This window comes from Physella acuta, unplaced genomic scaffold (genome assembly GCF_028476545.2).
Source record: "Physella acuta isolate Inbredline_101_S28 unplaced genomic scaffold, ASM2847654v3 ptg001278l, whole genome shotgun sequence".
Lineage (NCBI taxonomy): Eukaryota > Metazoa > Mollusca > Gastropoda > Physidae > Physella > Physella acuta.
In genome coordinates this window covers 434,422-448,998 of record NW_026732793.1, presented here as the reverse complement: position 1 = coordinate 448,998, position 14,577 = coordinate 434,422, and the positions used below count along the sequence as shown (strand labels likewise).

The following is a 14,577-nucleotide window of genomic DNA, read 5'->3' as shown; positions in this document are numbered from 1 at the left end:
ATGATGAGTAGATTATAGTAATGCTAAGCAACAATTAAGATTTCTTTTGCAAGGTTTCTACAATATAAAATTATTGAAAAATAAATTGATACAAATTATGTTTCATTTGTGGTATACTTGGTGAAGAGGTCATTTTAAAACATGAAAATTGATATTTGACAGGTCTTGAAGTTTTTATACCTCCATAAGTCAGAAGTATTTATGTTTGCGATTTTGTTTGTCTGTCCACCTGCCCGTCTATCCGTCTGTCGGTCTGTCTGTCTGTCTGTCTGTCTGTCTGTCTGTCTGCTTGTCTCTCTATATCTCTGTATCTCTGTCTAACTATCTGTCTATCTGTCTGTCGGTCGGTCGGGCGGTCTGTCCGTCAGACTTTCTATCTGTATGTGACCACGATAACTTCAGTAACATTTCAACTAGGTTCATGAAATTACACATATAAATATAAGTACTACATCAAATGTGTAGTCCTGTATCAACTTTTGAAGGATTTCGAGTAATCTGAAGTGGTACTAACTTTACTTCCTGTTCTTAAAAACGTGAATACCGTTTAAGTTAGCCGGACACAAGTTTACATATAAGTATTACGTTGTAAGCGCGTGTTGCTTTTAACTTTTGAACAAATTTCGGTAACCAGATGTGATATGTGACTGTATTTTCGAGAAAAAATTTCATATATACGAATACAATTTTATATTTTACTTCCAACTTTTGAAATACTTCCGATGACCTGAAGTGGTGCTTTATATTCAGTTAGGTAATTTACATTTTCATAAATTGATATAAGGTCTTGTTCTTATGGTACTGTCAAAGTTTAAGTGATTTCCGGTGACCGAAAGTAGTACTTTAAGCCATTTCCGATTTCTGGAAGTGCCATCCTCCTTACTGTCATATAAGTCTTGGGGTTAGCACTCCCGCGTTATTTCTTTTAAACACTAGATTAAGCTTAGCAATCCGTTCTTTTTAAGATATAAAATTTGTTTTCTGTCATTAGATTCCTTAGTTTATTTAAAAAAAATAAGATTCTATAACCAACAAATGTGTCGCTTTAACTATCTGTGTGGTCTATAAGCAATATATGTACATATGCCACACCCATTTGAAATCGTAGCATACAGTCAATGACGGAAATTTCCTATACATTATTAAAGTTTTGGGGTCTTAAAAAACTGAGGTCCCTGGGCTGCTGCCTTGTTAGCCTCTCAATTGATCCGCCACTGGTCTGAAACATAGCGGAGCCCGAAACTCATTCAAATATTTCAATCGGCTAAGAATTAAAACTTTGATTAAAATATTCTAATCTTAATTATCTACCATCTAATCTTAATTATCTACCAATTCTTTACTTTATTTACTTTACCTTGAAGTATGATTCATATTTACAACAAACCGATGCATCTCATATCGTAATCGAGATCCGAACTTAGGGCTCAGAAGATATAGGTAGAGACAGACAACTCTGACTGGTTTCTGAGTTATCCCCCATATCAACATAACAAAGATAACTACTTCAATATTGGCCGGTGTAGTAATCACATCTAATATATAAAGCTCAGTTCTGTATGTAATGCATTTGTATGTCGTTGGAATTGTACGAATTTAAGTGTTAGAAAATTATCGTGCGCATTTGTCTAAATTTATGAGCTAAAAAATTACTATTGAAAGTGTTGGGAAATAATTTTCATTTTTCAAATTATAGTAATAATTTTCGGCATGTTCATTAAACACAAGTTTTTAAAAAAATATCATCTTTTACAAAAATTCTAATTATGTCTTTATTTAGTCCTATAGCACTTACTTCCCTTTGATAAATTAGGAAAAACACAATTACTTCCCTTTATAAAACCATTGCATTCCGTGAAAATAATTTACTTTTTAATTACTTTGTTTTGGTGTTGGGAAAAAAAATAATTACATAATTAGCGGGGATTGATCAAGTGCAAATGTTGTAGGTATTTTACGGATAAGCTTGGAGTATTAAAATTGTTTATTAAATTGAAACAGACGCGTTCGTTTAAGTGAGTGCAAAAGACTGTGAATAAGTTGGGGTACTATAGTCGTTCATTAAGCTAAAACAGGTAATTCCGCCCCGGGCGTTTATGTTCGCGTTAGTGTTTTCTTTGTGTTTAGGTGGGTTTGCGTTAGTGGTTGCGTTTTGATTTGGTTCGTTTTTGTTCTTTCTTTTTTCGTTTTTGTTTGTGTTTTTTTTTTTTTGGTTTGTATTTGTGTTTTTGGTTGGTTTTGCGTTTGGATTTGGTTTGTTTTCGTTTGCTTTTTCGTTTTTTTTTTGTTGGTATTGGTGTTTGTGGTTGGGTTTGTTGTTAGGTTTTTGTTTTCGTTTGCTTTTTTGTTTGTTTTTTCTTTGTGTTTGTATTGGTGGTTGTGGTTGGGTTTGTTGTTAGGTTTTTGTTTTCGATTGTATTTGTAATTGTGTTAGCGTTATGTTTGCGTTTTGTTGTTTTTGGTTGGTTGTGGTTTGGGTGGGCAATGCCGGGTTTATGATGATTACTAAACACACAGGTAATGGTCTTTAACAGAAAGGTTTTTCACAGAAGCCAGAGCAGGGCCTGGCCGGGACGGCTAGTTTTAAATATAAATTTAAAAAATGATAATATCTGATGAATATTAACACAAAGTATAGACAATGAACGTACATTGCCTACAAATTTAAACTATTTTAGAATTCGTTACTTTGGTGCAGTCAGGTATTGAGTGACCTCGTGTTGCCTCACCTGCTTGATATCACGTGTCAGTTGCCTGTGCAGGGGAAGTAAGGTAGGGGAGGTGGCGAGCATAAAACTGGGTGTCACAGCAGGTAGGTGAATGACGTCTGTGACCCCGATCACCCCCTCATGTCACGACCTCAGCTACAGGTGTGTTAAGAAACCAAAATTAAGGAACAAAGAATCAAGGATTTGAACCAGTATATTGTTTTTGTGTGTTCACCCTAACTTCATTCCTTCTTAACAGGTGTGTTAAGAAACCAAAATTAAGAAACAAAAGAATCAAGGATTGGAACCAGTATATTCTTTTTGGACATTTCCCTTGCATCATTCCTATTACATAATATGCGTGTAGTACATACCGATGTTCTGAAAGTATTACAATAAACGAGAAATACATTTTGTACAAAATATACACTTTCTTAAATGGTACATAAAAACAGGTTGATTTCTCCCATCATAGCTTTTATTATACCGAGTAAAACATTTCTTATGGTTTGTTTGTCACCCTGTTATTTCCTCCTCTCTCCACAATAGCTATATCTTAGTGACATTTCTAGGTCGGGTGTCACCTAGTGCGCACCTCTTGATGTCACCCCCACCCCCACCGAATATATATATGGTCTACATAGGCCTATAAATATTGTTGCAATTGGTGTGATCTCTCCCATTTGTCCTAATGGCGTCAATTTTTGCGCACATTTTATTAATTCAACATGTGCGAAAAGAATCGTTTTCATCGTAAATTATTAGATTTCGGTTATTCAAAATACTCAACAAAACCTTTTTTCCTCTGTAAAGTTTGTAGTTTGTTTAACACTCCCCCCTCCCCCATATATATATGGGTGATAGTTTTAAAGTGTTTATCTATAGTCAGTTATTAATATAGGTGAATTAACTCTAATTAATCATTAATAGAACTGGCAAAAAGCATATTTCTTCTATAAATTTTGCAACTTTCGCCATGGCGTCAACCCTCTAAATGGTGCGATCCGCCCCCCCCCCCCCGCCCCCGCCTCGCGACGCCTCTGCTATATCTAAATAGCATATATATATATATATATATATATATATATATATATATATATATATATATATATATATATATATATATATATATATATATGTATAATATGGCTGAGGGCGATTGCGTGTGTACATGTGTGTGTGTGTGTGTTTATCTACGTTTGTATAATTCGCTAAAATCCATCTTTGTGGAACTAATTGCAATGTAAATAACGACCAATAAGTAACTTAAACATGGCTCAAAAACAAATACATTAAATGACCATTGTACAAAGGTTTAAATGTAAACAATTTAAAAACAAAGTTTACACATGTTTCTATTGATTTTGTTTTTACATTTGACCTGCAGATTGCTACTACAAAAGCATTTCAGTATGTTAATGTTGTTTTGTAGTTGTAATTTGTCTTAGTGTTATATTTTAGTGTGGGGAATCTTGTGGCTGTGTTGTACATTACACAGATCTCATGCAGATGGACTGTGTTCGAATCTCGCCGATGCAATACGTTAGGGTAATATTTTAGTCAATAGTAAATGTTCGTTAGGTAATCTTCTTGGAATAAATGCGTATCAAAATGTATTGTTTGATAGGAAATTTCTAAGACATGTAATATTGGCACTTGAATGTAACTTTCATCCAGGTAGTATAAATTTATTGAAACATACAAGTAGAGAGCTGATAAGAGTTGATAAATGATGTGGGGACAGAAATACGACAGCCCAGTGTCCAGGCATGGATGAATATGACAACAGAGTGGAAGAAGAAGACAACAGAGTTGAAAAATGTGGTGATGCAGACCTAATCACTCAATACTATGTTGGGACACATATATAATAAATAAATGGCTAACAAAATTCAAATTTTCTAAGTTATGTAACTTTATATAGAATCTATATAGTTAAATAAATTACACGTGAATGTAACAACGATTTCATAATATCAAGCCATCTTAGATTTTAGAATATAACGTTATCTTTTCTATATATTTTAAAACTCTAAATTAGTAAAAACAAAAAAGTTAGCGATTTATCTCCTATTTTTTTTTACTGAGTCTAGAAGGATCTGGTTTCTTTTAAAGCCACCCCCAAGGCCAGCTCAACCCGTATACTAGAGGGCCATTGTCACAAAGTTTTAGAGTCGTATTTTTTCATTGCACCTTCCTCATTCGCTTACATTTGGCAACTTTGGTTCGGCCTAAGATCGAACTTTTTAAATTTGCTGATTTGGATTACAGAACATTGTTCATTACTCTTACGAGATAATATGTGAGTTAACACAAAAATCCTTTTCAATAATATGTGTTTTTGTAAAATTGATAATTTGCAATATTGTGACGAAATGTGCTGGCAAGGCAAAATAAAACTAAGCAGTTTAATATTTTGAAACAACTGAATATATATATATATATATATATATATATATATATATATATATATATATATATATATATATATATATATTAACATACACATAAATACGCATATACTCAGTCACACCAACATATAATTATATATATATATATATATATATATATATATATATATATATATATATATATATATATATATATATATATATATACATATATACATCTGAATATATATATCTATATATATATATATATATATATATATATATATATATATATATATATATATATATATATATATTAAATATAGTCAGTTACTTCCCATTTGTTCTCTGCTTGAAGACAATTAAGTTTTTAATTACCCACCATTAAACCTGACAGCAGATCTCCCAGCCCCACCACAATACCCCCACAATGAAGGAGGGCATACATGCACACAGCTCAATGTCGCGTTGATTCTAAATATCATCAAAGCCACTGGGTTATTAACAGGTTTAATTTTTACCATGTTGTATTGGATGTAGTGTTGAGGTTCTCTAAAATACTTGACTAGATGCGACATCAGAAAATTCACAGCTACTGAAAACTTGTGCCATTGAGGTTAGTTACAATATAAGTACTATATAATTGTTTTTTTTTATAAAACCATAGGTAGACATAATGCAATTAATACATTGTGTTTTATGAAAATATATTTAAAAAATCATACTTCGTCTGCCCTATAGTGGACCTACTCAACTAAGATTTATTTTATTTTTATTTTTCGTTATATTTTTTACAAATTATGTTAAATTTGTTTAAATTTAATGTAATATATTGCAAAATTGTATTATAAACTTAAATTGGGGTTTATGTTTTTGAGAAACATTGTTGAGGTAACGTGTGCAATCTAATGTATCAGGCGTATCAAGGTGTGTCTTGTGTGGATTTAAACAGGGTATCACATGACTCGTCATAAGAACGGACTTAGAGTACTGTATACCGCCTTTGTTGCTTGTACCGCATTCAAAATTAAATTATTGGCCAGGAACTTATTGTTAAGAGTAGGCCTAAATTATAGGTATGATAAATTAAATAATACATATTTAATACATATTATTTAATACATATTTTAAAAATAAAACACTGTGCTATTCAACAAACGACAGGAGCGACAAAAATGTCGCGGTTTCAACTTTTTCTTCGCCGCTTGAATATCCGAGTGTGTCTGATTGTCGTCGTGTGCGGTGTGGTCGCCATTTTTCTTCTCATGCCGAAAATCGCAAGTTGGGCGCTGACCACGATGGACATACCAGACACCCAGCAGAGTAAGTATTTTGGTCTCGTTGTTTGGTTGTACTACCATCTTTGGTCTCGTTGTTTGGTTGTACTACCATCTTTGGTCTCATTGTTTGGTTGTACTACCATCTTTGGTCTCGTTGTTTGGTTATACTACCATCTTTGGTCTCGTTGTTTGGTTATACTACCATCTTTGGTCCCATCTTTGATTGCAGCACCATCTTAGGTACCCATGTTTGGTTGTAGCACCATCTTTGGTCCCATTGTTTAGTTGTAGCACCATCTTTGGTTGTAGCACCATCTTTGGTTGTAGCACCATCTTTGGTTGTAGCACCATCTTTGGTCCCATTGTTTAGTTGTAGCACCATCTTTAGTTGTAGCACCATCTTTGGTTGTAGCACCATCTTTGGTTGAAGCACCATCTTTGGTCCCATTGTTTAGTTGTAGCACCATCTTTGGTTGTAGCACCATCTTTGATTGTAGCACCATCTTTGGTCCCATTGTTTAGTTGTAGCACCATCTTTGGTTGTAGCACCATGTTTGGTCACATCATTTTTTTGTGTAGCTTCATCTTAAGGACCATGCACGGAATATTTAACACTAAAGCACATACATACCCAGTCTTTCCCACATTACTTCTAGTCTTTTCGGGAATTATTTTTTTACGGGGAGCTGTTGCAACTTGCACAGGGGAGTGGGGGTGGGGACAATTACAATTTTTGGAGTATGGTAACATGTTAAAGAATGTGTTAAAGAATATATTTTACTCTTTTTTTTTTGGGGGGGGGGGGGTGGCTGACATGCTCCAAGGTGCAGTGCCCCCCTCCCTCCCGAATAGCTACATCCTTAGGCCGCAACATTTCTGTGAGACAACCATCAATACCAACGCACAATTTGTTTAATTTTAAATAAATATTAAAATTAATTTTTTTTTAACTTTTATTAAAAATTAACTGTAATATCTTGCATTACGATAACAGAAAAAAAATAATAATAAGAGTGATCTGCTTATATATTCATTCAACCATTGAAAATTTCATAAAACAAAATTTATACGAATTGTAACAAACATTTCATTTACCACAATGACCATAATATTATCTATTACAACATGATAAAATAAACATCCGGTATCGCATTCGGATAAGATGTAAAGTGCACGATCCGTTCTAAAGTTGCAAACCGTTATTTTTTTAACAAAAAAAAGACTTTCTGTGTAATAATATATGGGTGTAATAATATATGTTTACGTGTGCTTTGTTGCATCATAAAATGGTTTGTGTTTATATGCAGGTGAACTTAGGGAATTTTGACAAAGGAGAAGGGAGTGGCAATTTAAAGAAGATTTTTTTTAATCAAGTCTTATAAAAATGAAGTATTAGTTTATTTATTATTTCGTTTAATTCGTTACATTAAATTTTAATCGTGTTGAGTTAAAACTAGTATAGAATAAGCTTAGGTAGAAGTTTAAATTTACGAGAGTGGAAAATGTGGGACGTGTGGGTTGGACGGGGGCAGTGTTTCTTCCAGACTTTTTTCTCCGGGGGGGGGGGGGGGGAAGCGGACTAAAATTTCCGAGGGGGCGGACACTGTTTAAAGTATATATTTTCTATATAAATTCCATTTCGTTCGGGGGTGGGCGCGGTAGACTTTCTTCGGGGGGGGGGTCCCACTCCCCCTGAAAAGATGCCTGGAAGAAACTCTGGGCGGGGGATGGGTGGGGATCACCTAATTACATTGACCTATGTTTGTAAACAGAGTGGAGGATTATTCTTGTTCGCTGTTAATTGTGTTTATTTTACCCATACATCAACATTCGTTAAAACAAAGTGATGGATTTCTTTATAACTTCTAATAGTTTTTTCTAACATAGGCTGATTATTTATATAAACACATTTCCAGTTCTAAAATTAATACGTGATTTTAAATATGTATGTAAAAACACCATACTTACACTAAAGTACAATTAAAAAGGGAATTTTATACCTGTTTAGCTACGGCACTTGGGATAGAACTTGGGATAGGGTGTGGATTAGTACAAAGGTTTAGTACCAAGGTTATAGCTTGAGTAAAGTTAGCCAAAACATTTCTTTGATAAATAAACTGAGGGCGTTTTGTTTTATTAATGTAGGCTACAACAAATGCGTGACGTATAAAATGCTACAATATAAGAATATGCTAAATATACTTAATATACCATTGCAGAAGAATGTAGTGAATATGCATCATACACATTCACATAATTTGATTAATATGTTACTACTTTGGAATATACTAAATATACTCAAGATGATACTACATAAGAATGTACTGATTATGTTAATATTAGATGTACCCAGTGGCGTAGCGAGGTCGGGTGTTACCCGGTGCGGCACTTAATGGTGTCACCTCCCAGAGGCGTAGCGACCCTTCCCGGGGACAAACTTTCAAATTTTCGATTTGCAACCCCCCCCCCTCAAGTTTTTCTCTATATATTTTGCTATTTTTTGCCTTGGTGTCACCCCCCTAAATGGTGTCACCCGGTGCGGTCCGCACCCCCCCCCCCCGCCCCCCCCTCCCCTCGCTACGCCTCTGGATGTACCGAATACTTAATTCGCTACTACATACAAAATCAGCTTTTATTTCTTTATTTCTTTCTTTGTTTGTTTGTTTGTTTTCATGTGGCTGACACCAAAAAAACTGTTTGCTCTTGTTTAGGACAGTTGAGAAATCTGCGAGACCGTGGTCACGTGACCAATCTGGCGGCCTTAGACCTGAGCCTGATGACTGACGAGGAACTGCTGCTCACCGTCCACAGCTACCCAGACAACACTAACGTAAGAGCAGCCGTTTAACTACTCGCACGCTGTACATTGTTATCAAAAGATATGCCAAACTCCGTTTTAAAAACTAAATGAAAAACAAATGTAAAAGTAACTGTTTAATTTATCGAACTGTGTACATTGTTACTTAAAGATACGATAAGTTATTTTTTTTTAAAACGCAATTTAATACAAATGTAAGAGAAATCGTTTAGTTAATCGCACGGTTAATGTTAATTAACGGTTATGTAATGCATGTTTCTGCTAAGCCGTAGCTTGTTATAAGACGTTAGCGATGTTAATGTTTTTTTTCCAGGCATCTCTTCGGTGGAGGGTGGAAGGCTCCCCTCCCCCCGAACGAAATTAAATTTATATTGAAAACATATACTTTTTCTAGTGTCCCCCCCCCCCCCGGGAAAATATTGTCATGCCCCCCCCCCCCCTCCCCCCGGATAAAAAAGTCTGAAAGTAACACTTCTAAATATGAGTTGGAAAAAAAAGAATAATTATGTTTTCTATTAATTTATTTAGTCAATGGTAATTAGTCAATACATAGAGAGTGGGGTGTGTGTGGGTGGAGGGGGGCCTTGTGCAACACTACTCCTTGGTCTCTGGTTTAAAGAGGTACTGGCCAAGAGAATATTATTATTCAAACTCCTAGTCTGCACAGCACACATTATGTAGTCGACTTGACTTGGTATTGTAGTATCATCCGTGTTGACAAACCTTATATTAATGGTAGCGAAAGTTATTTTTTGTGGGGAATTATTAATCTATTTTCCCCTATTTTCTTTGCTCACGGTTTTTCAGACATATAACTGTGGGAGGGGTAGAGGGGAGAAAGGCACTTGAAACTTCCCTGGGGGTGGGGGCGGACACTGATTAAAGTTTATATTTTCTATATAAATGAAATACGCATTTTATATCTCTCGGGGAAGGGGCGGTTACTGCTGTTATTGTTATCGTGTAGAACGTAACTTGATGTATGTGTAAAACGTCACTTTAACACGCTGTCGTCCTATGGGATTGATGAGCCTGAAAGGGGCGGGGGGGGGTCGCTATCCAGGCAAGCCTAGACATTCGGCAGTAAATAATCGCATAAAATCAATGCATTGAAGAAAACGCAACACACTGGATACGTGGCCAACTATAGAATAAAAAATATATTCGCCTTTTAAAGATATAGGCGCAGTACTACGATACACCTCAAATTTAAAAAGTAGTTTTAATTTTTTAGTTTTATAGTGGAGGAAGTTAACATTTGTGTGTTTACTGACTTGGTTTGTGCTTTGTGGTTGCGTGCATGTATGTGTGTTACAGTGAGTGTTGTGTGTGTTTGTGTACCTCTGAGTGGGCCAATGTGTGTCTGCGCGTGTGTATGTATGTGTGTGTGTAACATTGAGTGTTGTGTATGTTTGTGTGTGTGTGTAACAGTGAGTGTTGTGTATGTTTGTGTACTTCTGAGTGCGCCAATGTGTGTCTGCGCGTGTGTATGTATGTGTGTGTGTAACAGTGAGTGTTGTGTATGTTTGTGTACTTCTGAGTAGGCCAATGTGTGTCTGTGTGTGTGTATGTATGTGTGCCTGAGTTTTTGCACTGTTGAATGTGTGAGTGTGTGTGTATGTGTTTACGTAATGTAAATGTATATGATGAATGTACGTATCTACCTAGTGACAATATATGAATGTGTCTATGTGTATGTGCACGCGTGTCTGCGTGTGTATGTTGGTAGTCTATGCATAAAGTATATGTATATGACGGATTTATGCTTATACTGACGGACAGTATGTGAGAAAATGTGTTTATGTGTATGTGCCCGCGTGTGTAGTCTATGTAGGCCAATATGACGTATTTCTGTCTATATGACAGACAATATATCAGAGTATGGGTTTATGTATGTGTGCCCGCGTGTGCTTGTGGTGTATATACATATATATATATATATATATATATATATATATATATATATATATATATATATATATATATATATATATGTATATTACGTATAAGTGTCTATACCGACAGACAATATGTGAGAGAATGTGTGTATGTGCGTGCTGTATGCATTTGTATATAACATATGTGTATCTCTACCAACAGACAATATGCGAAAGAAAACTACGAATGGGGAACCTTGAAGACGGAGGCTGGGAGATATGTGACGACAAAGATGTCCGCCCCACCCCACCCTGCACAATCTACTCATTCGGCATCAACTACGACTTCTCGTTCGATGACGACGCCGCAAGATATTACGGCTGCCATGTTTTTTCTTTTGATCCAAGCATGGGCATTGCTCCAGATCGATTTAACAGGTTCGCTGATTGTTTATTTTCTCGTGTTTTTTTTTTCTTTCTAATTTTCCACAGGCTCTGCGCTTTAGATTCAATCGAATTTAAACTAGTTCTGTTATCCTATTACAACTTCTCGGAATTATTAATAATTATCTCGATGGTAATAGATATTTTAAGAACCTGTTGTAGATTGACATAAAACTGTCTTAGGACTTTTGTTTTGTCTTACTTAGCACAAAATCAGAGGCGTGTTGATGGGGGTGGAGGCGGGGGGTGCGCCGAACCTAGGGGCGCCAAAATAAGCTCATTTTAGCTGCTATTTTGAATTATAAATATAAAATATATAATATATAAATTGAAAGTTTGAACCTGGGCGCCGGGAGGGGTCACTACGCATCTGCACAATATCGAATCGTTTGGTGAATTAATAAACACATTTCTTATTTAATTATTTAGCATAATTATTTTTTATTTTATTTTCAAACATATTGTACATTAATTACTTCGCGAGGGAGAAATGTAAAAAAAAAAATCAGTTATAGTATAGTGTGGGTCTTGTTTTGTGCTGTAGATTAATATTCACACAATCCTTAATACTAAAAATATTCAAAGATTTATATAGTTAGCAAAGATTTAACAATACAGTTCAATGGACTTTATAATTGTTAAACTATACATGTTTATAACCTAACAAATATTGTACTATGCCATCAACAGATCTTCCCACATTCACTTCTACAAGTTGGGAATTTCTCACCAAAACGTCATTGACTCCAAAGGGTGGGAGCTGAAAACTTTTTCAGCACTAAAACAACTGCTTGGACACAGGGACAATTTGATCCAAGTTGTCAAGATGGACATCGAACAAGCGGAGTGGAAGACCATTGAAGAGATGAGCCAATCTGGACAGTTGGCCACCATCGGCCAGTTTTTGGTCGAGTTTCACGTGGTCAGCGATAGCCGGGACTACTTGTTGCCGAGGTTAAAGGTCATGCAGATACTGGAGAGAGCGGGGTTTAAGAAGTTTTACGTGCACAAGAACACGTATTGTGGGACGTTAGTGCGGGGGTTTCCTGCTACAAGAACGGAATGTTACGAAGTTCACTATGTCCGTAGATGATCGGCAATAGTGAACGGAATGTTACGAAGTTCACTATGTCCGTAGATGATCGGCAATAGTGAACGGAATGTTACGAAGTTCACTATGTCCGTAGATGATCGGCAATAGTGAACGGAATGTTACGAAGTTCACTATGTCCGTAGATGATCGGCAATAGTGAACGGAATGTTACGAAGTTCACTATGTCCGTAGATAATCGGCACAAGTGAACGGAATGTTACGAAGTTCACTATGTCTGTAGATAATCGGCAACGTTGGCGGATCACATTGGGGTGGGTGACTCAATTGGAGAATGGGGTGGGGTACGGTGGGGGTGGGGGAATGTTCGCATGTTCTTAGAAAAAATTACGCCATTGGCAATACACGTTGCAGGGGGGGGGGGAGGTTAATGTTTACTATGTCCATAGAAAAATTATTTTGCCCTACACATTTAGTTTGGGGGGGGGGGGGGGGGCGAGGGATGAGTTTAGAATGAGTTCGCTATGTGCATACACCTTCGACGGATCCCAGGGGTGTGTGAGAAAAATGGGGGTGGGGGGGGGGATTTTCACAACGATCAAAGAAGTTTCACACCTTTTGTGGAATAACAATAATAACAAGCATTCGAGAGTTCTAAATGTGTGCACTATGCTTCTAGATATCATACACCGTTGGTAGAACACAGGAGCTTTGAGGAAGTGTGGGGGAGAAGCGTTAGAAGTGTTTCCAATGTTCATAGTAGCTGTTTTTAGTGATAGAAAATAGGATTGATGAAAAAAACGATAGCATAATAGGATCGTAACAATTATTTTTTTCAAAGCATGAAGTGTTTAAAGAACCAATTTTCCTATACAATTAAATAAATGGACTTGTAATTTTGCTCCTACATGCAGATGTGGTTTTAATGTCCGCGATTTGTTTGTTCAATAACGGTAATAGTTTTTCAACTATTTGCAATTCTTCTCACCAAACAATATTTTTGCTGGTATGTGAAGTCAAGAGACAATCTATGTTCGTGTTTTTGTGCTTAGTGTACGATCAACAAGAATATTTTAGTCAGTTTTATTGGGAAGCGTGAACGATGACGGATGTTACAGCGTTACAACAAATTTCAAACTAAAACGCTAAATATGTTTAAAGAACTTTAATTTGGCATACAAGCCCCCACAGAACCATAGAGCAATACTTCCAAAACTATAAGGTAGTTGAAAACAAATGTAAAAATCATGCCTAAGTGGTTGTGAGGCGGGGGGGGGGGGGGGGGGAGAGGCGAATCATCTTATTCGACGATGTAAAGCCTCCATCCTGTCAGTAGGTAAGATTGATCTAGGATAGGTTTTGTATAATTTTTTTTTACTGAGATGCTTACCAAACTTACCCGTTTCATTGTTGATCTGGGTGTGTTGACAAAATTTACATCAATTTAATCTGCAGCAGATATTTTGAAAATCGGTTCCCCTTTTATATGCTAAAATTTTTATTTGTATTGTATTTTTAGATGTAGTACGAAGGTCAAATGTTAAACTGATAATTTAAACTGCAGAATGTTAAATTTTTAATGTAAATGTATTTGTTGTATTTTGAATATTCAAACATAGCCTATGTTAATTTTATAGGCTATTTTTTAAATTTGTGTACATATCCTTTGTACGATATATTATTTTATATTTTACATTTTTAATTGTTAAATGATAAGTTTAATGCATTATATTTATGGGCGCTAGTTTGTGTGTAAATCACAAACGCACGTTCAATATATTGTGTGCGTCTGATTGACGGTGTTGTTTTCAAGTCATTAAAGATATATTTTTTTCCAATAATCTATTCAAATTAGCCTACGTGTTCCTAATGTCTTTGTCATTGTGTTAAAGCAATAACTTCAGAAATCCATTGCGATCTAAAACTAATTCGAGAAAAAAAAAATAAAGCTGTTTTGGTTTATTTTAGAACATTAGCTGGTTGTCACACAAAACATTTCAACTTAGCCT

At 35.5% G+C, this 14,577-nt stretch overlaps 1 protein-coding gene across 3 annotated transcripts; it reads left to right on the top strand.

Moving 5' to 3' along the window:
* Positions 1-428: 428 nt before the first annotated feature.
* Positions 429-12,881, top strand: LOC131957905 (uncharacterized). Of its 3 annotated transcripts, none has more exons than XM_059322734.1 (5): positions 429-754; positions 6,263-6,421; positions 9,090-9,208; positions 11,297-11,511; positions 12,208-12,881. In XM_059322734.1, the coding sequence occupies exons 2-5, from the start codon at positions 6,274-6,276 to the stop codon at positions 12,608-12,610; spliced, it is 885 nt and encodes a 294-aa protein (XP_059178717.1). In that variant the 5' UTR covers positions 429-754; positions 6,263-6,273; the 3' UTR covers positions 12,611-12,881. The 3 variants fall into 3 exon arrangements, with proteins under 3 accessions (XP_059178717.1, XP_059178716.1, XP_059178718.1); XM_059322733.1 differs by lacking the exon at positions 429-754 and adding an exon at positions 5,488-5,714; XM_059322735.1 differs by lacking the exon at positions 429-754 and adding an exon at positions 6,071-6,174.
* The last annotated feature ends 1,696 nt before the right edge of the window (positions 12,882-14,577 follow it).